The 26,696-nt window shown below is 45.0% G+C and overlaps 1 protein-coding gene across 4 annotated transcripts in view; it reads left to right on the top strand.

Moving 5' to 3' along the window:
* Positions 1-20,023, top strand: part of LOC136004362 (E3 ubiquitin-protein ligase SIAH1-like) — a 49,605-nt gene extending 29,582 nt beyond the window's left edge. Inside the window, exons 1-2 of one of the 4 annotated variants that reach the window (XM_065660831.1) lie at positions 2,610-2,948; positions 17,719-20,023. In XM_065660831.1, the coding sequence (XP_065516903.1) occupies positions 2,858-2,948; positions 17,719-18,569 (942 nt within the window). In that variant the 5' untranslated portion in view covers positions 2,610-2,857 and the 3' untranslated portion in view covers positions 18,570-20,023. The other 3 variants (XM_065660834.1, XM_065660835.1, XM_065660832.1) reach the window with 3 other exon arrangements.
* The last annotated feature ends 6,673 nt before the right edge of the window (positions 20,024-26,696 follow it).

The raw sequence follows: 26,696 nt of genomic DNA, 5'->3' as shown, positions 1-26,696 counted from the left end.
GAGGCACTGGAATGCGTTTCCCAGGGAAGTTGTGAATGCTCCATCCCTGCCAGTGTTCAAGGCTAGGTTGGACAGAGCCTTGGGTGGGATGGTTTAGTGTGAGGTTTCCGTGCCCATGGCAGGGGGGTTGGAACTAGATGATCTTAAGGTCCTTTCCAACCCTAACTATTCTATGATTCTGTAATTTTTTATATAAAATTAATTTAATGCTACCTTAAAAATTGCAAGAAAGTTCCCTACTTAGAAAACACTGGTGCCCCTTTCTAATCAGAACCAGGTGTGCTGTTTAATTACTTTCATTCTCAAGATAATATTCGCTTGGCACTTCTGTATTGGTAACACCTGTAGCTTCTTGGGCTGTATATTTCGTACTTAGTGTATACTTGTTCATGTACGCACATTTTTGTTTCTAAATATACACACACTTCTTTTATGTTGCATTCATGAAACCTGCTACTGCTGCCAAAGAAATATTGGTGACTCTTTAGTATTTTCAATTTATTGTCTATAATATTTTACAGAAGTTACCAATATTGAATTGTACATGTGTCTGGTGATACTGGCTAATCTTTCTGTATCTTCTTTTAAGATCTTATTTATACCTTTTTAATGAGTATTTTCAACAGGTTGGTTAGCTTTTAGGTTTTGGTGTTCCTTGGTTTATATCACATCTTGGAAAAAGTAACCTGTCAAGTGTTTCTTTACAGCTTCAATCACTGTCATGAAATGTTCTCATTTGCAGTGCTCTGCAACGGGGTTGGTTTTATAAAGGTGTCATTTTCAAATATGAATGTAGAGTTGAAAAAGTTGAAAGATTTAGTATTACTTTGTTGATGGCTGTAATGCATTAAGAATGCGTTTTGAATGGAAGTCTCTGAATTCAGTTAGTTCTGAAATGTGATTGAAAAAGATTTTATTGCATCACATAGACATATCGCATATCTGTGATAAGGCAAATCCTGTCCTTGCAGCACTCTTCAGCATTACAGAATGAGTTTTTTTTCCCCTTCCAGCCATTTAGATGACTACAGGAGTTTTGTGGTTTGTTTTGGGTTTTTGTTTTTGTTTTTTTTCTCAAAACTAATATTTAGTTACTCCCTCAAAAGCAGATTAAAATGTTAAGCCCAAGTCTATCTGATGAGGGCAAAAATTTTGGAGAAGCAGGTGGTGTCTGAAGCCAACACCTTTGAAAGATGAGCAGCTGAAAGGGTATTGATCCGTTCCTATGTATTGTTAATTCCGTGGCAGGTGAGGTATGTCATCTTTTTTAACTTTTCTTGAAACTGCTTTCCTATGTCTGCACCTCAGCTGAGCTTTTCAAACAGTGGATTGATTGTGTCTTCCCCTTCTCACTGTAACTTTTTATCCATCTGAGGTTTCAAAGACTTTCTTTCTTTAGGCATTGTACATTACATCCTAGCGTAGCAGAGCATGCAGCATTCGCTAACCTGTGGAGGGGCTTGTTTAGGGGACTTTGCTGCAGGAGGGAAAGCCCAGGGCATGTTTCAGATGCTTAACAAGATGCTCTTGGTTTCTCAAAAGCCATTTCTGTGCTGCTTTTCTTCAGCTTTTCTGTTTTGCTTGGAAACATTATTGACTCTTAACTGGTGGAGATGTTGTATACTGGGCGTTTGGGGGTGAGGCTGAAGCATGCCTTGTATCAAGCCAGTAGTTTTTGTTACTGGTGATGGGGTGTTATTTGCACATGTTATGGTGCTGAAACAAGCTTCCACAGTCTTCCTTGAACAGGACTTGAATTTCAAGTAGTAGGGAAGCATTTTAAAAAATAATTGTCTTTACTCTGATACTGTAGCCTTTTTATGTGACCAAAACAATTTATTGCAGTACGTTCTTCTGTTTACTCCACTGGAACTTGTACCTTCATGATCTTATCATCCTTACATCTGTATTCCATAATGCCTAAGCTTTGCTGAGCCCAGCATGTGCATCAAGCATGTTGACTTGGTTTCCAATTCCTTTATCCTTAAACTGCTCTAATTTTTTTTTTTAATAGTCCACCTGGATATTCAGCTATGTCACATTGTTCCAAATCTTTTCATTGAGTTTAGTATGCTTTTGCTTAATTGAATAATCTTTATAGAAATGGTGAAAATTCATGTACTTTATAGATCCACAGTGGAAAATGCTAAATTGAACAGTATCCTTGAAATAGTAGGAATGGGAAGATAAAGTAATGTTTTGAATGGAATCTATAGCTTTTTAGAAAGTTATTGGGGAAAGATGATCAGATCCGCCTATTTGAAGACAACTCGTGAGAAGCACGTACCGATGTAGAGGGGACACGGGAAGGGATCTCTGTGTACGGGCGCGAGCTGAGGAGGCAGTGTGCCGTTATGTGCTGCAGGGCCTTCGGAGTTGTCCGCTCTGGGACGAGGCGCTGCCCGCCGTTAGGGGTCAGCTCCGCGGTCCCGGGGCCCCGTTCCATGAGGCCGGGCCCTCCGCTCCGCTGGGTGCGAACAGCCGCCCGCGCCGCGCCCGAGCGGGACCGCTGCGCCCTCCCCTTTGCGACCCGGCAGCGGTGGGGCGGGGCCGCCGGGTTTGGGGCAACGCCAGTGGGAGTAGCCAGTCCGGCCCAGTAGGCCCGCCCGTGGCGGGGAGGTTGGGGAACCATTTTGGGGCGCTGGGCAGGAGCTTGGATGCAGCCGGTGGATGCAGAGAGTTCGCGGCCGTAAATGGGGGGATCGTGACCGAAGCGATGACAACAACGCTTGGAGCCGCGCGGGGTCCCGCTGGGGATCGCTGGCGCGTTCGCCGCGGGCAGCGCCCTGTTTGTGCACCCCGGGCAGCCCCGAGCCCGCCTGTCCGTGCGGGAACGCGATGAGCTCCTCCGCTTCCCATGACGGGGAGATATGCCTCCAACTCCTTGCATTCCTGGAAGGGAGTGCTGTGTGCCTGCTTGCCGGGAAGTGACGCCAGCAAGGGGAAAGGTAGCGACATGTGACTCGGGTTGTGCGCAGGACTTTAAGCTGTTTTGTAGGAGCTGTGAAATCGTGTCCCTCAGGAGGCCTCGGTAGCGTGTGCATCTCGCCCCTCCCCAGAATGGTGCTGAGAACAGTTTCATCAACAGCTTGGTGCGTTCTGGTGTCGTCAGAGTTTTTTCTTGATCTAGAGCTAGGAAATCTTAAAATGCCTTTCCCTCTTTTCACTCTTCCTCTTAGTTATTGTACAAATTTAAAAAAAAATATCTTGAATAATTTGTGTTGTAGGAACTAATACTTTGACAGTGACACCTAGTGAGCCTTAGTTTGTCACTGTTGCTTAGAGACTTAGTCCCAGTGTGTGTGAATGAAGATAGTAACAGATATTGCATATTAAGGGGGTTTACCTATAGTAAAGCTTTTGAAACTAAAAATAGATTTAAATTTTATTTCCAGTTCTGTAGTTGGTTTTACTTGGTTTGTAATTGTATGTTGTTGGGTTAAATATATTGCACTGTTAACACTTACACTTGCGATTAACTTGTAGTTTTCAAGATAGCTATAAGAAATTAACTTCTGACTTTTCCGTCATGATGTATTATTCATCCTTATGTTAACAAGAGTGATGAAAATGTAGGCTTTGGGCAGGTTTAGTCTTGGTGAATTACAGTTCATAGCTTTATCCAGTTTCTTCCTTGCTTCCTGATCTCAATGGCCTGGTTTACAGATTCCTGCTCACTTTCATTTCCTGCTTGTTTGCATGGTTCTCGGTTGTAGAAGGTGTGTGTTGTGAGAAATGGTCTCTAGATAAAAACTTAAGCTCAGGGTAAACACAGCAGTGAAGCAGCTGTTTATTAACGTTTGTGCAAAAACAGGTGTCCTGGCAAGTAGGCACACACAGCAAAAGCAGAACTGTGATTTATATTTCCTACACACACCCCACCCCTCAACCCCCATCCACAAGTTCCCTCCCTTGTTTCCCCATTGGTTGGGTACTCCAAGGTTTACAGCCTATCTGATGCGTATAATCTACATGCTACCTGTCCTGACTCTGGTTACATTTCCCCTTACTGGATTTTGTATGCCCCTTCCTCTTATTTATTTATCTCCTTTTATGGTTCAATTTCATAACTCTTTGGCAGACTTGTGGTACCCCAACTTACTGTTTAACCAGCCTGCACCTGCTTAGTTTCATAGGTTATACAAAGATAGTATTCTTTTTAACTACAGTGTACCTTTTGTCCAGAGATGATGCTGTCTTTAACTACAGTGCCTTTTGTCTAAAAGATTATATTGTCTTTAACCACAGTGTGCCTTTTTAAGTTATGATATCTCAAACCCTTCGTTTTGTTTCCTTAGTAACTTAGCCCCAGCTCCAGTATTGAAGAATCTTAATATTGCAAAGCCTTAATATTGATCTTAAAGCTCTAATATTGTAAAGCCCTAATATTACAAAGTCCGATCCCCAGTTATGTGAAAACAGCACTGTTTCTTTCACATATGTGAAGGCTGGTCACATGCAGAAACAGTGATAAAACAGGGCTGTATGGTTCTCTCTAGTACTTGGTTCTTTTCTCTAGTGCTGTGAGGCTTTTAGAAGGTTTAAGTGGGAAGTACCTCTGTGCATTAAGGTCTCCTGCAAAGTTTGTAGGTTGCTTAATTTCACTTTTGAATGGGCCCTGAGAGGTGTAATTAAAGAAAGCAACCTGTCAGACTGCCCAGGGAACTGGTCTAATGCAGTGGGCTTAACCAGAGTTACCTGCAGGTTACTGGGGATCCCCTGCTTCAAGACCTATAGGTTCAAGGAAGATGAAACACAAACATTTCTGAAGTGTATGTTTAAAATATTTGAAGGGAAACACATTTAGAATTTGACATACAAATATGCACGTGATGGGGTGTTGAGCAACCTGGTGTAGTGGACAGTGTCCCTGCCCATGGCAGGGGGTTGGAACTGGATGAGCTTTAAGGTCCCTTCCAACCCAAACCATTCTATGGTTCTGAACTTTTTCCAAGTGAACACTGTGATCGCAATTTGTTCTCCTGTGTTCAATTAATCTCTGTGTACAATTTGTTCTGGACGATAGAATTGTAGCGTGTCATCATGAGTGTTCCACCCATGGGAGATGGGGAAAAATTACAACAGTGCTCAGTTCTCACAGAGGCCTTACCATTTGAATCCCCTTGTAACAAGCTCATGTGATGACACTTCCCCAGAACCTCTATTTGATTTGACACAGTGTCATGTTTTAAGCCCAGCCAGAAACTAAGAACCACGCAGCCGCTCATTCACTCCTGGAGGGATGGGGAGGAGAATCAAAAGAATCTAACTCCTATGGGTTGAGATAAGAACAGTCCAGTAACTAAGGTATAACACAAAACCACTACTGCTACCACCAGTAATAATAATGATAAGGAAAATAACAATGGAACAGAATACAACCACTCTCCACCCGCCGATCAATACCCAGCCCGACCCAAGCAGTGATATAGCCATCCTGGATAACTGCCCCCAGTTTATATACTGGGCATGACATGCTGTAGTATGGAATACCCCTTTGGCTAGTCTAGGTCAGGTGTCCTGTCTCTGCTTCCTCCTAGCTTCCCTCCTCCTTGGCAGAGCGTGATAATCAGAAAGTCCTTGGTCAGAATAGACATTACATAGCAACAACTAAAAACATCGGTGTTATCAGCGTTGATCCCTGGCTGAAAGTCAAAAACACAGCACTGCACCAGCTACTAAGAAGGAAAAAAATAATTGCTACTGCTGAACCCAGGACAGTATCCACCCCTTATTCCATACCATTCATGTCATGCTCAAATCCCACATTTTCAATATACCATCACTCTTGTCTTAAATATACACACACACACACAAAGAGGGAGGTGAGTAGCTCGAGAGAGGACGCCTTTAACACCGGAGCGGGGGAGAGATCAGCGTCCAGGAGCCTCAACTCAGAGCGGCCAGAGCTACCGAGGGAGCTTCAAGTTCTTGACAGGACCTGCCCAGGAGCTGGCAGCTCTGCGGACGAGAGCCGCTGACTCACAGGGGGCGGAGCCAGGATCAGCAGCACCAACCCTGAGTGGTTAAAAACCTGCCCCAGGTAGCGCGAGCGACCAGGAGCACGGCGAACAGAGCGGGACGAGGCAGTTTGCGCGGCAGTTTGCGCGGGCAGGCGAGCGGGATGGTGAGCACCCGTCGTATGGGCAGGGCCTGCGCTGGGAGCTCTGCTCTGGCTGCCCCGGCGGTGGCCAGCATAGGCACCCAGACAGAGCCGATGAGAGGGGAGGCTGCAGTGCAGAGCTCGGAGTGTAGAGGGTGCCTGCACTGGTCTTGTGAGGGAAAGGAGCACGACGGGCAGGGCTGTGCTCGATGCTCCCTGATGGAGGCTCTCCTGCAGCAGGTGGCTGAGCTGCGGAATGCTATTAGCAGGCTTCAAGATGTCAGGGTAGCTGAGAGAAAGCGGGGCTGCTTGCTCCAGCCCCATACTGTGCAGGGGCCTCAAGCTTCCCCTCCAACTCATGAAGAAAAGAAGGAGGCCACCAACCCAGGAAATTGGGAATTGGTGACAAAGAAAAATAACAAAAGAAGGAGGAAAAGGACAATTAAAAGCAAGGAGCTTCCTCCTAAATTTGTAGTCCCCACGCAGAACCGCTTTGCTGTCCTGCAGGAGACTAATGAGGAAACAAACTTGCACCACAAACAGCCGAATTATGCACGGGTAAAGATCTCTACTGGCACTACAAAGAAAAAGTGGCGGGTCGTAGTAATAGGGGACTCCACTTTAAAAGGGACGGAAGCACTCGTCTGTCGGCCTGACTCCGTCTCAAGGGAGGTGTGCTGCCTACCAGGGGCATGGATCAGGGATGTTACAGAGAGGCTACCTGCTCTGGTAAGTTCCATGGACTATTACCCGCTCCTGGTGATCCATGTGTGTGCTAGGGATATAGGTAGTAGTAGACTGGGGACCATAAAGAAAGACTACAGAGCCCTGGGAGAGGTGGTTAGGGGCTCCGGTGCTCAGATAGTCTTTTCGTCAATTCTCCAGGACACAGGGGAGAACCAAGAAAAAGCTAGGAGGATTGGTCAGGTCAATAGATGGTTAAAAGGGTGGTGTCATAGTCAGGGGTTTGGGTGTCTTGAACATAAGACTGAAGTTAGTAGGCCAGGTCTACTGGGGGCTGGTGGAGCTGCTCTGGTAAAGAAGGGGAAGAACAGTTTTGGTAGGAGGCTAGCCAGACTGGTCAAGGAGGCTTTAAACTAGATGTGTTGGGGGAGGGGGGCATCATTCCATCCCAACACACCCAGTCAGTTGCCAGCACCTCTAATAAATGCTAGGAAAAATTTAGATATATTCCAGCTGCTCCAGCCAACGAGCTGGCTTCAATTGGAGCTCGTCTCAGATGCCTCTATACAACCACCCGTAGCATGGGGAACAAACAAGAGGAATTAGAGATGTGTGCACATCTACGGGGGTATGATATAATAGGCATCACAGAAACATGGTGGGATGGCTCCTATGACTGGAGTGTTGGAATGGAAGGTTACAGGCTCTTTAGAAAGGACAGGCCTGGCAGGCAGGGAGAGGGAGTTGCCCTTTATGTTAGGGATAGGCTGGAGAGTATGGAACTCTGTCTGGGGACAGGTGAGCAGTTTACAGAGAGTTTGTGGGTCAGGGTTAAAGGGAAAACAGCTGTGGGAGACATTACTGTGGGAATCTGTTACAGGCCTCCTGATCAAGGAGAACCTGTGGATGAAGCACTCTACAGACAAATAGGAAAAGCCTCACGCTCGCAGGCCCTTGTTCTCATGGGGGATTTCAACCACCCTGACATCTGTTGGAACGATGGCACTGCACGGCACAAGCAATCCAGGAGGTTCCTCGATTGTGTGGAAGACAACTTCCTTCTGCAAGTAATAGAGGAGCCGACAAGGAGAGGTGCCATGCTTGACCTTGTGCTCACCAACAGGGAAGGGCTTGTTGAGAATGTGGTACTACAGGGAAGCTTTGGATGCAGCGATCACGAGACGGTCGAATTTGAGATCCCCAGGAGAGTGAGAAGAGCGTGTAGCAAGCTCACTGCCCTGGACTTCAAAAGAGCAGACTTTGGCCTCTTCAGGAGCCTGCTTAGTAAGGTTCCATGGAATATAGCCCTGGAGGGCAGGGGGGCCCAAGACTGTTGGTTTATATTCAAGGATCACCTGCTACAAGCTCAGGAGTGCTGCATCGCAACTAGAAGGAAGTGCAGCAGGAGGGCCAGGAGACCTCCTTGGATGGATAAGGAGCTGCTGAGGAAAATTCAAAGGAAAAAAGAGGCTTATATAAAATGGAAGCAAGGACAGGTGGCCTGGGTAGAGTACAGGGATGTTGTCCGGGAAGCTAGGGACCAGGTTAGGAAGGCTAAGGCCCAGTTAGAATTAAACATAGCCAGGGATGTTAAGGATAATAGGAAGGGATTCTACAGGTACGTAGCAAACAAAAAACAGACTAGGGACAAAATAGGCCCCCTGAGGAAGCTTTTGGGAGAACTGGCTACACAGGATTTGGAGAAGGCTGAGGTTCTGAATGACTTCTTTGCCTCGGTCTTCACTGGCAAAGGCTCTGACTGCACCGCCCAGTTCTTAGAAAGTAGATGCAGGGGCTGTGAGAATGAAGACCTTGGGCCCACTGTAGGAGAGGATCTGGTTCGTGACCATCTTCAAAATCTGAACGCGCACAAGTCCGTGGGACCTGATGGAATCCATCCGCGGGTCCTGAAGGAGCTGGCAAATGAAGTTGCTAAGCCACTGGCCATCATATTTGAAAAATCATGGCAGTCAGGTGAAGTTCTCGACGACTGGAAAAAGGGAAATATAACCCCCATCTTCAAGAAGGGGAAAATGGAAGACCTGGGGAATTACAGACCAGTCAGTCTCACCTCTGTGCCTGGTAAAATCTTGGAGCATATTCTCCTAGATAGCATGCTAAGGCACATGAAAAACAACAAGGTGCTTGGTGACAGCCAGCATGGCTTCACTAGGGGGAATTCCTGCCTGACCAATTTGGTGGCCTTCTATGATGGGGCTACAGAATTGATGGATAAGGGTAAAGCAATTATCATCATCTACCTGGACTTGTGCAAAACAGGTCGAAGGAGGTGATCCTGCCCCTCTACTCTGCTCTTGTGAGACCTCACCTGGAGCATTGTGTGCAGTTCTGGTGTCCTCAACATAAAAGGGACATGGAACTGCTGGAACAAGTCCAGAGGAGGGCCACGAGGATGATCAGGGGACTGGAGCACCTCCCGTATGAAGACAGGCTGAGGAAGTTGGGGCTGTTCAGCCTGTAGAAGAGAAGGCTACGTGGAGACCTCATAGCAGTCTTCCAGTACCTGAAGGGGGCCTTTAGGGATGCTGGGGAGGGACTCTTTGTCAGGGACTGTAATGGTAGGACAAGTGGTAATGGGTTCAAACTTAAACAGGGGAAGTTTAAATTGGATATAAGGAGGAAATTCTTTCCTGTTAGGGTGGTGAGACACTGGAATGGGTTGCCCAGGGAGGTTGTGAGTGCTCCATCCCTGGCGGTGTTCAAGGCCAGGTTGGATGAAGCCTTTTGTTGGATGGTTTAGTGAGAGGTGTCCCTGTCCATGGCAGGGGGGTTGGAACTAGATGATCTTGAGGTCCTTTCCAACCCTAACCTTTCTATGATTCTATGATTCTATATCCTTCCTTAGTGCATGGACCAATACCTATATGCTTAGTTCATCTGGTCCATGATGTTGGGCTCCATCTCTTGTATCAGTCTTTCAGAGCAGGAGAGGCTGTGTGCAGTATTGGATTACTGCCTGCTAATGGCACTGCAGAACTCGTCTGGTCACTGCTGAGCTTGTCTGGTTTCGTCAAAGTTCATTCGTTGTTGGGATGATGGTCAGAGGGAAGTCACGGCCAGTTGCTGGTGACCTGAAGACTTTTAGTTGGTGGGCTATAAAAGTGCTACATAGCAGGCAACAGTACACAATTGAGTTCATTGGCTGCTTTCCCCTAAAATCAAATCCCCTTGATGTCCACATTGGACTTCCCCTTTTTCCCGCATTACCCACCAAGGATATGCGGGTCCCTGACCAAAAGCGATCCCACGAGTGGGTTTGCCTTTACCCGAAGCAGGAATAACCCAGACTGTCTTCCCCAGGAAATTCTTTATGTGCACCACAGGAACTTTATCCCCTTCTGCAGTATGTAAAAGTTCTGTCTGGGCTGGGCCAGCCCTGTTGGCACATCCTCTGGTGTTGACCAACCAGGTGGCTTTTGGTAAATGTGTATCCCAGTGCTTGAAAGTCCCACCACCCATTGCTCTCAGTGTGTTTTTTAACAGCCCATTTTGCCATTTGATTTTCCCAGAGGCTGGTGCATGGTAGGGGATGTGATATACCCACTCAGTGCCATGCTCTTTGGCCCAAGTGTCTATCAGGTTGTTCCGGAAATGAGTCCCATTGTCTGACTCAATTCTCTCTGGGGTGCCGTGTTGCCACAATATTTGTTTCTCAAGGCCCAGGATAGTGTTCCAGGCAGTGGCGTAGGGCACAGCATATGTTTCCAGCCATCCGATGGTTGCTTCCACCATGGTAAGCACATGGCGCTTGCCTTGGCGGGTTGGTGGGAGTGTGATATAGTCACTCTGCCAGGCTTCCCCATATTTATACTTCAGCCATCGTCCTCCATACCAAAGAGGCTTTAACCGCTTGGCTTCCTCAGTTGCAACACATGTTTCACATTCATGAATAACCTGGGCAATAGAGTCCATTGTTAAGCCTACCCCTCAATCACGAGCCCATGTGTATGTTGCGTCTCTGCCCTGATGGCTTGAAGCGTCATGGGCTCACTGGGCCAAAAATAATTCACCCTGATGTTGCCAATCTAAGTCCGTCTGAGCCACTTCAATCTTAGCAGCTTTATCCACTTGTTGGTTGTTTTGGCGTTCCTCAGTGGCCCAACTCTTGGGTACATGAGCATCTACATGGCATACCTTCACCACCAGGTTCTGCGCCTGGCCACCGATATCTTGCCACAGTGCAGCAGCCCAGATGGGTTTCCCTCTGCGTTGCCAGTTGCTCTGCTTCCACTGCTGCAACCACCCCCACAGGGCATTTGCCATCATCCATGAGTCAGTACAGAGATAAAGTACTGGCCACTTTTGTCGTTCAGCAATGTCCAAGGCCAGCTGGATGGCTTTCACCTCTGCAAACTGACTCGATTCACGCTCTCCTTCAGTAGTTTCTGCAGCTTGTCATCGGGGACTCCACTTAGCAGCCTTCCATCTCTGATGCTTTCCTACAATATGGTAGGACCTATCAATAAATAAGGCATACTGCTTTTCACTTTCTGACAGTTTATTATATGGTGGGGTCTCTTCAGCACGCATCATCTTCTCCTCTGTTGGCATTCCAAAATCTTTGCTCTCTGGCCAGTCCATGATGACTTCTAGAATTCTTGGATCACTGGGATTTCCTGTTCAAGCTCATTGTGTAGTTAGTGCAGCCCACTTATTCCATGTAGCATCGTTTGCATGATGTGTAGAGGAGACCGTGCCTTTGAACATCCAGCCCAGCATGGGCAACTGGAGTGCCAGGAGGAGCTGTGCTTCAGTGCCAGTCACTTCCGAAGCAGCTCGAACACCTTCATAGGCTGCCAGTATCTATTTTCTTTAGTGGGAGTGTAGCTGGCCTCAGATCCTCTGTATCCCCAACTTCAAAAGCCGAGGGGTTAACTTTGAGTCTCCCCTGGACCTTTCTGCCAGAGGCTCCTTGTAGGACCATTCTCCCCGGCTACGGTGTAGAGTATGTTTTTTACATCTGGGCCAGTCCGGACTGGTCCAAGGTCCTACTGCATGAACGTTTAATTTGTTCAAAGGCTTGTTGATGCTCAGGGCCCCATTTAAAATCATTCTTCTTCCACGTCACATGATAGAGAGGGCTTAGAATCACACAGTAATTTGGAATGTGCATTCTCCAGAATCCCACAACACCCAAGAAAGCCTGTGTTACTTTCTTATTAGTTGGTGGAGACATTGCTGTTATCTTGTTGATCACATCTGTGGGGATCTGGCAACATCCATCTTGCCATTTTATTCCCAAAAATTGAATCTCCTGTACAGGTCCCTTGACCTTCCTCTGTTTTATAGCAAAGCCAGCTTTCAACAGGATTTGGATTATTTTCCTCCCTTTCTCAAAGATTTCTTCCACTCTTATCACCCCACATGATAATGTCAACAGTCTATTGCAGGTGTCCTCGATCTTGTCCCTATTCCAGTGCAGTCTGGATCAGTCCATGGCAGATGGTAGGGCTGTGTTTCCACCCCTGGGGCAGTCGGTTCCAAGTGTACTGGATGCCCCTCCAAGTAAAAGCAAACTGTGGCCTGCATTCTGCAGCCAAAGGAATTGAGAAAAATGCATTGGCAATATCAGTTGTGGCATCCCACTTGGCTGCCTTTGACTCCATTTCATAATGAAGTTCTAGCATGTCTGGTACGGTAGCACTCAATGGTGGTGTGACTTCTTTCAGGCCATGATAATCTACTGTTAGTCTCCACTCTCCGTTAGACTGTCAAACTGGCCATATGGGACTATTAAAGGGTGAGTGGGTCCTACTCATCACTCCTTGGCTCTCCGGTCTAAATATCAGCTCATGGATGGGAATCAGGGAGTTTCAATTGGTGCTATATTGCTACTGGTGCACCGTTGTGGTCGTGATTGGCACTTGTTATTCTTAGACCTTCTGCAACCCTAGAACAGAATGATCCTCTGAGAGACTAGGCAAGGTGGACAGCTGGTAATTCCCACCGTCTCCAAGGCAGCATTATTAAAAGACCATTGTGACCCTTTTGGGTCTTTGAAGTACTGTCTCCTGAGTTAGTCTATGCCAAGCATGCATGGATCCTCTGGACCAGTCACAGTGGGGTGCTTTTGCCACTTCCTCCCAGTCAGACTGATTTCAGCTTCCAGTACAGTCAACCCTTGGGATCCTCCTGTCACTCCAGAAATATAGATGGGTTCCACCCCTCGACAGCTTGATGGCATCAGGGTACACTTTGCACCGGTATCTCCTAGAGCCTTATACTTCTGTGGGACTGATGTTCCAGGCCATCTGATCCACAAGGTCCTGTAAATCCCATTGTCCCCTACCTCCACCTGGCTGGAGGCAGGGCCCCTCAAATAGTGATCACAACGTCGGACACTTAAGTCTTGTTGACAGGGTTTAGTCTTCGTTATCACAGGAGCTGGAATAAAATCAGCTCTTCCACTCCATCTGGGAACCTCCTCACCAGAGACTGAAGCTGCAGCTTTCATGGGATGATCAGCCTTGACCTTTGTTCTCTTCAATTCACGCACCCGTTCCTCCAGAGCTGAGGTAGTTTTTCCATCCCACTTCCTCATGACTTCTCTGTGATCCTACAGGTAAAGCCATAGCGTGGCCCATGGTGTATACCTCCTGTATCTTCTCTCTCGAGCAGTAGGATGCCTTTTGTTAATAGCTGAGACATGGATTGGTACATGTAGGGAGCTGGATAGGTCAGATAGATAATTTCTCAATTGTTTGAACTCCTGAGACAGTTTTTCCACAGCTGAAATGATGGAAGGGGTGAGATTATCTTCGAGCTCTCGGAGTTGACAAATCATTTCATCCACTGTTGGCGGTGCTATGTCATTCCAGGTTATTGCTGCCAATGAGTGGGCGTATGATGACGGTGTACTCCGTGTAATTTTCTGCCTTATGGGTCATGTACATTCGACTTCATCTGGATTTATGGGTCCACTCCCCGCATCCGGCCTGCGATATATCATCTCTACAATGGCTGATTCTCTCAGAGTCTGGATGCCTTTCTCTAGTGTGGTCCACTTGGCCGAATGACTCATAACATCATCCTTGTATGGAAACCTTTCTTTCACAGCTGCCAAGAGCCACCTCCAAAGGCTGAGGGACTGTTTCTCTTTTGAAATTGCTTTGTCAATTCCCCCTTCCCTAGAAAGTGATCCCAGCTGCTTAGCTTCTGTACTTTCTTGTTCGTGACCGTCAGCCCCATTGTCCCAGCATCGGAGCAACCAGGTGATGATGTGTTCCCCTGGTTGACAGTTAAAATCTTTTTGCATATTCGATAGCTCTGTTGAGGTCCTGGGTCAAGAAGTCTTCTTCCTCTCCCTCTGATTCACTTAATAATAACTCTTGCTGGATGAAGCCTTGTGTGGGATGGTTGAGTGTGAGGTGTCCCTGCCTATGGAAAGGGGGTTGGAACTAGATGATCTTGAGGTCCTTTCCAACCCTAACTATTCTATGATTCTGTGATTTTTATTGTTCAGATACTGTCCCATGTAGTAAGTGCATTGGTTCTTCATCTTTCTTTGCTGTACAGATTGCTTTTGTGCCTCTTTTTTGCTTTTTCCCTTGCGTACAGGGGCAACCGATATTGGCACAAATTGGTCCTCTGATTTAGCTGCAGTGATTATCACTGTGGTTGGAGTGGCTGCAGTATGTTAACAGGGATTTGTATGTATATGCCAAGACCCACCTCATTGCCATGATTTGTCCCTCCCTGGTATGACCAGGGTGACAAGACACCTCATTTAAGTGTTTTACTAATTTTTTCTGGATTTTGCACTTGTTCAGTGATGAAGTTCCAAAGCACCGGAGGGGCCCACTGGCCTAGATAGTTGCCCATACTATACCACACACCCTGCTACTCATGACTGTCCAGCATCAGAGAAAATCTCTTGGTCCTCCTATATCATCGTCTAACCCAAGACAAGACTCAAAGCCAACTCTGCTTAACTTTCGAGATCAGACAAAATGGTTGTGGGTAAAACACACTCTGTATGTGTGCCAACATGGTGATCCTCATCACAATCAGCAGGCAGGTCTCAAGGGTACCCAAAGGCCATTCAAAACCTTCAGAACTCTCAAATGGTGCTGTAAATAGTCGGGGGGGGGGGGGGGGGGCTGGGACAGTAAGGGAATATCTCCTTCATTGGTTGACCACCTGAGGAGGGTGTCCTGGGTTTACAAATAGCCGTTTTTCTCCTTCTTAGTAGCTGGTGCAAGCTCTGTGTTTTGACTTCCAGCCTGGGAAGAGAGCTGATAACACCGATTGTTTTTAATTGTTGCTAAGTAATGTTTATTCTGGCTAAGGACTTTGTAAGTCTCATGCTCTGCCAGGGACGAGGGGAGGCCGGGAAGAAGCAGAGACAGGACACCTGACCCAAGCTAGCCAAAGAGGTATTCCATACCACAGTACGTCATGCCCAGGGAGGTAACTGGGAGTTACCCGGAAGGGCACGGTCTCCCTTCTGGGGGTCGAACTCATTTGGCGGTGGTATCGTATTCTCTTCTCTTGTTATTTTCTCTTATCATTATTATCATTGGTGGTAGCAGTAGTGATTTGTGTTATACCTTAGTTACTGGGCTGTTCTTAACTCAGCCTGTGGGAGTTACGTTCTCTCAATTCTCCTCCCCATCCCTCCAGGAGCGGGAAGGGTTGGGGAGCAGGGAAGGAAAGAAAGAGGGTGAAAAAAAAGGGGGGGGAGTGAGTGAATGAGCTTTGTGGTTGGGTTTAAACCACGACAGAGGGGAAAAACATGTGTAATTGCTAAACACTTCTATTATATACCTCCTAAAGTATAGACGTGGTGACCACATTGGGAACATAAGCCAGATCAGTTTCATAATCAATAATTCTGTTGTATTACAAGTCATTACCATAAAGTACAGTGAAACAAGAACCTTAGCCCAAGCCCCCCATCTGATAAACACTAACAGAGCAAATACCGGCTGTAAGTAAGGTATGACATGATGAAACTCCGAGATCAAGAGCAACAACTTTGAGAGCCAATAAATAAGCATTGTGACGAGTGACTATTAATTCAAAACAATAAATGCTTATCACAAATATGATTAGACACACTGTGGTCAGATCTGTCGTTATCTCAACCCTTTGTGCCCCGTGTTGGGCGCCAAAAATGAACTGTCATGGTTTAAACCCAGCTGGCAACCCAGAAACACCCAGCCACTCGCTCACACCCCCCCTTTCCTCCCCCTGCTCCTGGAGGGATGGAGAAGAGAATCGAAAGAATGTAACTCCCATGGGTTGAGATAAGAACAATCCAGTAACTAAGGTATAACACAAAACCACTACTGCTACCACCCACAATAATAATGATAAGGGAAATAACAAGGTAAGAGAATACAACTGCCTACCACCCGCCAACCAATACCCTGCCTGACCCGAGCAGCAATCTGGCCCTTCTGGGTAACTGCCCTCAGTTTGTATACTGGGCATGACATGCTGTGGTATGGAATAACCCTTTGGTTAGTCTGTGTCAGGTGTCCCGTCTCTGCTTCCTCCTGGCTTCCCCTCCTCCCCGGCAGAGCATGAGACTCAGAGAAGTCCTTGGTCAGAGTAAACATTACTTTGCCACAACTGGGAACATCGGTGTTATTGATATAAGGAAAGCAAGTGCCTGGAAAACATAGCATTAAGATCCTTTTAACTTAACTTAGGTCTTAGAGAACAATTTTTGTGTTGTAAGTCTGTGGTGTGATAACAGAATTTAGTAGTCTTACTAACAAGAGTGAATTATTTCTTTCCATCCTTCTAATGAGTGAATTATTTCTTACCATCCTTCTAATTATCAGTTAGTTTGGAGACAGTGCCTCCCAATCATCTCCTAGCTTAGGATACTCCTTGTCTGCCCATCCTGTTCTGCTTGCAATAAATTTTGTACGAAGGTCACACTGTCTTGAATCTTTGCCAGCTATCAGAAACTTGCAGATATGGCTGGTTTCAGCTAGGTTTGTGATTACTGGGGCATCCAACTGTGCCAAAGGTGAAAAGTATTCTGTGAGGAAGACTGCTTACTTCATCTTGAAGGCCCATGACCGTCAGAGGGCAGTGCGCAGGCATCAAAAGGGAGGAGACTTATGATAATGTGTACCTAAACTAATTGTAATATCCCCGCCGCTCTCTTGGGAACCTAATGAATATGCATGTTTGTGTGTAATAAATATCTGCTTGCTTAACCCCTCGGTGTGCAAGTTGGGAGGAGCGATCCCCCTTGCACCCGGTCTGAAGCACGGAATCAGACTCTACAACCCAGAGTTATAAAGCAGGTATGTTTATTATGATGAAGCGTCACTATCCTGTCCTGGGGAACAAAGCAGTGCAGTGATCTCTGAGCTGTGGTTTTCTTTGGTACTGGTTTTCAGTTTTTTAAAATTATACAGTAAACATGATCACTGAGAAGGTCATATCCAGAAGATTTTTTTTTTCCCCCTTTAAAAATTATTGGTTTCTCATCTCACTAAATACATAGCAATTTAAAATTCAGCCTTTAGAATTGTTCCATAGTGCTCATAGTTGTTACACCCAGTGATCTGGGTGGAGTATTTTGTAAATGCAGTATTAAAAAAAAAAAAACCCAAACAACCACCACCACCAAACTTTGAGGATTTCAATCCCATTTTTTAGTGTATCTTTATTCATCACCCTTGCAGTTTCCAGTAGGTAAATTCCAGTTCAGAATAATTACAGAACTTTTTCACTTGTTAAATCTCCATCTTGTAAAAGTGTCTGTTTTATGCAGCACAACAGATATTCTCCATGTAACATATCCACAGTCTGTATTACATAGGGTTTTTTTGCTGTCATTTGTATGTGGTTTCTTTTGAGGCTTCTTTGTAAATCAAGAAAATCTGTATGCAAAAGGAAATAAAATGTGTCTGAGTACTCATTCTTTTTTCTCTGTTCTGTTGCAGAAATGAGCCGTCAGACTGCTACAGCTATACCCACAGGTACTTCAAAGTGTACGCCGTCACAGAGGGTCCCTGCACTGACAGGCACTACAGCTTCCAATAATGACCTGGCTAGTCTCTTTGAATGTCCTGTGTGTTTTGACTATGTGCTGCCACCAATTCTTCAGTGTCAGAGTGGTCATCTTGTTTGTAGCAACTGTCGCCCCAAACTTACGTGCTGTCCGACTTGCCGAGGCCCACTGGGCTCCATTCGTAACCTGGCTATGGAGAAAGTTGCTAATTCTGTACTGTTCCCATGTAAATATGCCTCTTCCGGATGTGAGATAACTTTGCCACACACAGAAAAAGCAGACCATGAGGAGCTGTGTGAGTTTAGGCCTTATTCCTGTCCATGTCCCGGCGCTTCATGTAAATGGCAAGGTTCTCTAGATGCTGTAATGCCACACCTGATGCATCAACATAAGTCCATTACAACACTTCAGGGAGAAGATATAGTGTTTCTTGCTACAGACATTAATCTTCCTGGTGCTGTTGACTGGGTTATGATGCAGTCTTGTTTTGGCTTTCATTTCATGTTAGTATTGGAGAAACAGGAGAAGTATGATGGTCATCAGCAGTTCTTTGCGATTGTACAGCTGATAGGAACCCGCAAGCAAGCAGAAAACTTTGCTTATCGACTGGAATTAAATGGTCATAGACGGCGATTGACTTGGGAAGCAACTCCTCGATCTATCCATGAAGGAATTGCAACAGCCATTATGAATAGTGACTGTCTAGTCTTTGACACCAGCATTGCACAGCTCTTTGCAGAAAATGGCAATTTAGGCATCAATGTAACTATATCCATGTGTTGAAATGGCAGTCAAACCTCTTGAGGCCAGTGTTTAAACCATTGCATTTAATTTAGCTGAAACTAGGGTAACCATCTTTCTTTGACTGTCAGACAAATTAGTTGGTAGATGGAGGGTAGACATATGAAGGTAAATAAAAGGAAAGGCTGTTAAATTAGAGGAAGCAGTTGCATGTAGTAACATTAACATATTTAAAATAAGTCAGCAGTAAACCACTGAAAAAAAAATATATACACCCAAAATGGGCATCTTTTGTATTAAGAATTGATTCTACAGGAAATGTTGTTGTAAAATAATTATAAAAACTTGTTTGTAGATTGATTGTACTGTTGAGAAGGATACTGTTTTGTGGTTTTGTTTGTGGTTTTTTTTCCTCCCCCCTTTGACAAGCCATGTTGAATGATCTGGTCTCTGGCTACTGCCCCCTCCTTTGTAAGTCACTACATAGTATTGCTGCTGTTGATGTATATTTTCTGTGTATTTGCTAATTTTCATTAACTTCTAGTTTTTCATTAAATAAATATTACTTTCTTTTCTGTAATTCAGGTTTTAATCTTTTTTTTTCTTTTTAATTAATTACCAGTGTCATCTTCTGCTATGCATAATTGCTATGGTAAAACTTCTATTTCTGTATGTTTGGTAAATTTTGTCTCTTTCCAGTAGTCAACTCATTGGTGATTCTGTTCTTAATTGAGCTATTTGTGAGTGTACTGAACTTGAAAGAAGTACTTCTATTGAAAGGTGTATCAGGGAAACGAAGCTCTTCTAAAAACAGGTCAAGATGATGTTGTACTTTGAGTTATCTTCTACCAAAAAAGGAACAATTACTAAGATTTTTTTTAATTTAATTCATGCTTCAAATTTTAGAGATGCTTAGAAACTTGATTGCATTCTTGTATTTGTTTTCAGTACAAAGAAGGTATTGTTTTATGCAGTATCTGTAATATTAAGACAAGACCATTTGTTTAAAAAAAAAAAAAAGGCAGTCAGATTGAAATGTTTTCAGTCTTTTTATATTTGTCATTAAAAGAATACCTGGCAAATTAAAAACAAAACCCCAACCCAACTTTTGCTTTTTGCGTTAGCTCAGTTTGACACATTGATGCTTGTCTTCATGGCTTTTGGTTGTTACTGAAGGAACTGCCTTGAATTGATTTCTGTATATTAGTGACATGATGGATGTTACAAAACAAACAGTCTCTTACAGGTGTGACTCCCCAGTTAGAAAGGCTTCTGAAGGATATTGGGCGTTATACTGTTTGTATGTGAAAGACTGAACCATAAATGTATACGGTATTTGTGTTCCAAACCATAGACACAGAGACTAAGGTGAAAAGCTGTTTGAAAGAGATCTTTGTCAAACCTGGTGGTAATGGACATATGGGTGGGGAGCTAGGCTAGCTAATAACTACTTTTGTAACCCATTAAAAATACAGTTTATTTACTGTGCACTGTCATTCTTGTCAGAGGTTGATTTCTTAAGACAACTCTTGTTCTTACTATTTTGCATGATGAGGTAAGTAGTTCTACGGGTACAGAACATAAATTCCATCTGGTTGGATTAATAAAATACTACAGAAATACTTGGCTTCATGTAGTGAGTTTCACTTAAAATTTTATATTTAGGCTGTTGGAACTGCACACAAATTTGAATTAAAAGATGTAGAATTTAACTTGGCTAGGGATGTGAAAGATAACAGGAAGGGATTCTATATGTCCATTGCAAATAAAAGACAGACTAGGGATAATGTGGGCCCTCGCCAGAAGCTAGCAGGAGAACTGGCTACACAGGATTTGGAGAAGGCTAAGGTTCTCAATGACTTCTTTGCCTCAGTCTTCACTGGCAAATGCTCTGACCACACCACCCAGGTCTTGGAAGGAAGACGCAGAGACTGTGAGAATGAAGACCTTGGGCCCACTGTAGGAGAGGATCTGGTTCGAGACCATCTTAAGAACCTGAACATACGCAAGTCCATGGGACCTGATGAAATCCATCTGTGGGTCCTGAAGGAGCTGGCTAATGAAGTTGCTAAGCCACTGTCCATATTTGAAAAATCGTAGCAGTCAGGTGAAGTTCCCGATGACTGGAAAAAGGGAAATATATCCACCATTTTCAAGAAGGGGAAAATGGAAGACCCAGGGAATTATAGACCTGTCAGTCTCACCTCTGTGCCTGGCAAAATCTTGGAGCACATTCTCCTGGACAACATGCTAAGGCACATGAAAAACAACAAGGTGGTTGGTAACAGCCAGCATGGCTTCACTAAGGGGAAATCCTGCCTGACCAATTTGGTGGCCTTCTATGATGGGGCTACAGAACTGATGGACAGGGGCAGAGCAGTTGATGTCATCTACCTGGACTTGTGCAAAGTTTTTGACACTGTCCCACACAACATCCTTGTCTCTAAATTGGAGAGATATCAATTTGATGGATGGACCACTCGGTGGATAAAGAACTGGCTGGATGGCCGCACACAAAGAGTTGTGGTCAATGGCTCAATGTCCGGCTGGAGACCAGTAACGTGTGGTGTCCCTCAGGGATCGGTGTTGGGACCGGTGTTGTTCAACATCTTCGTCGCTGACATGCATAGTAGGATTGAGTGTGCCCTCAGCAAGTTTGCCGATGACACCAAGCTGTGTGGTCCGGTTGATATGCTGGAGGGAAGGGATGCCATTCATAGGGACCTTGACACGCTTGTAAGGTGGGCTGATGCCAACCTTATGAAGTTCAACCATGCCTAGTGCAAGGTCCTACACCTGGGTTGGAGCAATTCCAGGCACAGCTACAGGTTGGGCAGAGAAGAGATTCAGAGCAGCCCTGTGGAGAGTATTTGCGGTGTTGGTCGATGAGAAAATGAACATGAGCCGGCAGTGTGTGCTCGCAGGCTAGAAAGCCAACTGTATCCTGGGCTGCATGAAGAGGAGTGTGACCAGCAGGTTGAAGGAGGTGATCCTGCCCCTCTGCTCTCATGAGACCTCACTTGGAATACTGTGTACAGTTCTAGTGTCCTCAACATAAAAAGGACATGGAACTGTTGGAACAAGTCCAGAGGAGTGCCGTGAGTATGATCAGGGGACTGCAGCACCTTCCGTATGAAGACAGGCTGAAAAAGTTGGGGCTGTTCAGCTTGGAGAAGAGAAGGCTGCATGGAGACCTCATAAGCATTCTTCCAGTATCTGAAGGGGGCCTACAAGGATGCTGTAGAGGTACTCTTCACTAGGGACTGTAATGATAGGACAAGTGGTAAGGGTTAAAACTTAAACAGGGGAAGTTTAGACTGGATATAAGGAAGAAGTTCTTTACTGTGAGGGTGGTGAGGCACTGGAATGGGTTCCCCAGGTGTTGTGGTTTAAGCCCTGTCAGCCATGCAGCCACTCACTCGCTCCCATCTCTTCCTCCCCCCACTCCTGAAGAGATGGGGAGGAGAATTGAGAGAATGTAACTTCCACAGTTTGAAATAAGAACAATCTAGTAACTAAGGTATAACACAAAACCACTACTGCTACCAGCAATAATAATAATGGAAATAACAAGGGAAGAGAATATAACTGCTCACCACCTGCTGACCGACACCCAGCCCTACCAGAGCAGTGATCTAACCCTTCTGGGTAACCGCCCCCAGTTTATGTACCAGGCATGATGTGCTGTGGTATGGAATACTTCTTTGGCTAGTTGGGTCAGGTGTCCTGTCTCTGCCTCCTCCCGGCTTCCCCTCCTCCCTGGCAGAGCATGAGACTCAAAAAGTCCTTGGTCAGACTAAACATTACTTAGCAACAACTAAAAACACTGGTGTTATCAGCGTTGTTCTCAGGCTGAGAGTCAAAAGCACAGTATTGCACCAGCTACTAAGAAGGAGAAAAAATAATAGCTACTGCTGAACCCAGGACACCAGGGAAGTTGTGAACGTTCCATTCCTGGTGGTGTTCAGGGCCACTTTGGACAGAATCTTGGGTGACATATTTTAGTGGGAGGTGTCCCTGCCCATGGCAGGGGGTTTGGAACTAGATGATCTTAAGGTCCTTTCCAATTCTTAACTATTCTATGATTCTGTGATTCTTCTGGTGCCTTGTTACAGTAGATAAATGCTTCAGAAATCCTGCAATCTAGCATCTTTTTCCTTATGAATATACAACTAATTATTTGCAGTCTTCTAAATTCATTAATTGCTCTCACCTACTTAAGCTTGTCTATATTTACCTCTGGTTTGTGTCCTGGTCTTTGACAGGAACTTGACTAACTACTTTTTGATATTTTGAGGGATACACTGATTTATGTGTGATCAGCTGCCTACCACTGGCGTTTGCTTGCTGAGGTCAACTTGTTTCCAGCTTTCTGGTCTTGTTAAGAAATCTGTATAGAACAATGGATGCCCATCAGATGGAATGATTAGATTATCCTTAGGCCCAGATCTTCAAAAGTTTTAGAAACCTGTTGAGAAGAGATCCACTGAAAGAGTTTGAGGATATGGTGAGTTAACTACAGTTAGATATGGTAATGGAAAATGTACTAGAAGTCTGTACAGTTTACTACCTTATCTATAATACACCATTTATTTATCTTAACATTAGCTATTTATTTTAGAAAGCATTGTTTTACATTGTTGTATTGGGAAGTGAGTATTCATATTTGTCTTTAGTAGACAAGATGAAATGCAGTAGATCTTTTGTTTGTCTGCTAGCCCTGCTGCTGTTGGGTTTTGTTGCCTTTGGAGGAAAAGAAAAAAAAAGCCTTAAAAGGAAAATGTTTGACAAATGTGGACATTAATGTTTGGGTTCTGTTTGACATTTCTTGCTAGTTGTTGTTTGCAGTAGTGCTTTAAAATTGCAGCAGGTGATGCAGTGCATTAGTGACGTACCTTTGTGGTGTTTCACCAATTGTCTAGTTTCTTTGCACATTCTGTGTTCAAGTATTTTGTAAGGCAGAAGGTATTCTGAGACTCGGTGGTTGTTACCTCTTACCCTTGGAATGTGGCTAGTGAATGACTAAAGTAGAATGCTTAAAAACCTCTTTTGTTTCACTATTTTATTTTTATCATTTTATTAGATCAAGTCTTTGATGACAGTTGTAAAATATTTTGTAATCATGTACAGAAATACCTGTATTTCATTACTATGAATTCATTACTATTAATTATTAGAATTCATTATTACTATTACATATCGCTATTTTATGCATTACTATTACATGTTATATACATATTACTATTACTAGAATTCATTACTATGGTGCTGTTATGTTTGAGGTAAATCAGCTTTCTGTCTACAGAAATTAAAGCAAAACAAATGTTTACTTTTGATCTATAGGCTGTTTCTATAATAGCTTTTGTCAGTGACAAAGTATACATTTCATGAGCACACTTGAGTTTGTTTCAGAATTAGTGAGCAGGAAGAGCATTTACATCCACATTTAAACAATCAAATTTAGCTCATAGTTCTACTTGATACATTGATAGCTCTTGATCCCTGTGAAACTTGAAACAGACATAATCTTGGCCTCGCTCTTAAAAGTTTGCTATTCAAGTACTCAGCTCTGGGGTTAACTGCAAAACTTCCATCAAAAGCGGTGTCAAGAACTTCATCCAGGCAGCTTGCCATAACAAAAGTCAAATCTTGCTGTACATTCACTGCAGTTTCTTCAAGATAATTTCTCTGAGGAATGGGTAGAGTACAGGGATGTTGTCCGGGAAGCTAGGGACCAGGTTAGGAAGACTAAGGCCCAGTTAGAATTAAACCTAGCCAGGGATGTTAAGGATAACAGGAAGGGATTCTACAGGTACGTAGCAAACAAAAAACAGACTAGGGACAAAATAGGCCCCCTGAAGAAGCTTTTGGGAGAACTGGCTACACAGGATTTGGAGAAGGCTGAGGTTCTGAATGACTTCTTCGCCTCGCTCTTCACTGGCAAGGGCTCTGACTGCACCACCCAATTCTTAGAAGGTAGATGCAGGGACTGTGAGAATGAAGACCTTGGGCCCACTGTAGGAGAGGATCTGGTTCGAGACCAACTTAAAAATATGAACGCACACAAGTCCGTGGGACCTGATGGAATCCATCCGCGGGTCCTGAAGGAGCTGGCAAATGAAGTTGCTAAGCCACTGGCCATTGTATTTGAAAAATCATGGCAGTCAGGTGAAGTTCCCGACGACTGGAAAAAGGGAAATATAACCCCCATCTTCAAGAAGGGGAAAATGGAAGACCCGGGGAATTACAGACCAGTCAGTCTCACCTCTGTGCCTGGTAAAATCTTGGAGCACATTCTCCTGGATAGCATGCTAAGGCACATGAAAAACAACAAGGTGGTTGGTGACAGCCAGCATGGCTTCACTAAGGGGAAATCCTGCCTGACCAATTTGGTGGCCTCCTATGATGGGGCTACAGAATTGATGGATAAGGGTAAAGCAGTTGATGTCATCTACCTGGACTTGTGCAAAGCGTTTGACACTGTCCCACACGACATCCTTCTCTCTAAATTGGAGAGATATCATTTTGATGGATGGACCACTCGGTGGATAAAGAACTGGCTGGATGGCCGCACACAAAGAGTTGTGGTCAATGGCTCAATGTCCGGCTGGAGACCAGTAACGTGTGGTGTCCCTCAGGGATCGGTGTTGGGACCGGTGTTGTTCAACATCTTCGTCGCTGACATGCATAGTAGGATTGAGTGTGCCCTCAGCAAGTTTGCCGATGACACCAAGCTGTGTGGTCCGGTTGATATGCTGGAGGGAAGGGATGCCATTCATAGGGACCTTGACACGCTTGTAAGGTGGGCTGATGCCAACCTTATGAAGTTCAACCATGCCTAGTGCAAGGTCCTACACCTGGGTTGGAGCAATTCCAGGCACAGCTACAGGTTGGGCAGAGAAGAGATTCAGAGCAGCCCTGTGGAGAGTATTTGCGGTGTTGGTCGATGAGAAAATGAACATGAGCCGGCAGTGTGTGCTCGCAGGCTAGAAAGCCAACTGTATCCTGGGCTGCATGAAGAGGAGTGTGACCAGCAGGTTGAAGGAGGTGATCCTGCCCCTCTGCTCTCATGAGACCTCACTTGGAATACTGTGTACAGTTCTAGTGTCCTCAACATAAAAAGGACATGGAACTGTTGGAACAAGTCCAGAGGAGTGCCGTGAGTATGATCAGGGGACTGCAGCACCTTCCGTATGAAGACAGGCTGAAAAAGTTGGGGCTGTTCAGCTTGGAGAAGAGAAGGCTGCATGGAGACCTCATAAGCATTCTTCCAGTATCTGAAGGGGGCCTACAAGGATGCTGTAGAGGTACTCTTCACTAGGGACTGTAATGATAGGACAAGTGGTAAGGGTTAAAACTTAAACAGGGGAAGTTTAGACTGGATATAAGGAAGAAGTTCTTTACTGTGAGGGTGGTGAGGCACTGGAATGGGTTCCCCAGGTGTTGTGGTTTAAGCCCTGTCAGCCATGCAGCCACTCACTCGCTCCCATCTCTTCCTCCCCCCACTCCTGAAGAGATGGGGAGGAGAATTGAGAGAATGTAACTTCCACAGTTTGAAATAAGAACAATCTAGTAACTAAGGTATAACACAAAACCACTACTGCTACCAGCAATAATAATAATGGAAATAACAAGGGAAGAGAATATAACTGCTCACCACCTGCTGACCGACACCCAGCCCTACCAGAGCAGTGATCTAACCCTTCTGGGTAACCGCCCCCAGTTTATGTACCAGGCATGATGTGCTGTGGTATGGAATACTTCTTTGGCTAGTTGGGTCAGGTGTCCTGTCTCTGCCTCCTCCCGGCTTCCCCTCCTCCCTGGCAGAGCATGAGACTCAAAAAGTCCTTGGTCAGACTAAACATTACTTAGCAACAACTAAAAACACTGGTGTTATCAGCGTTGTTCTCAGGCTGAGAGTCAAAAGCACAGTATTGCACCAGCTACTAAGAAGGAGAAAAAATAATAGCTACTGCTGAACCCAGGACACCAGGGAAGTTGTGAACGTTCCATTCCTGGTGGTGTTCAGGGCCACTTTGGACAGAATCTTGGGTGACATATTTTAGTGGGAGGTGTCCCTGCCCATGGCAGGGGGTTTGGAACTAGATGATCTTAAGGTCCTTTCCAATTCTTAACTATTCTATGATTCTGTGATTCTTCTGGTGCCTT

The sequence above is a fragment of the Lathamus discolor genome, chromosome W, assembly GCF_037157495.1.
Source record: "Lathamus discolor isolate bLatDis1 chromosome W, bLatDis1.hap1, whole genome shotgun sequence".
Classification (NCBI taxonomy): domain Eukaryota; kingdom Metazoa; phylum Chordata; class Aves; order Psittaciformes; family Psittacidae; genus Lathamus; species Lathamus discolor.
Note: the sequence above shows the minus strand (reverse complement) of the source record. Positions and strands in the feature narration are given on the sequence as shown.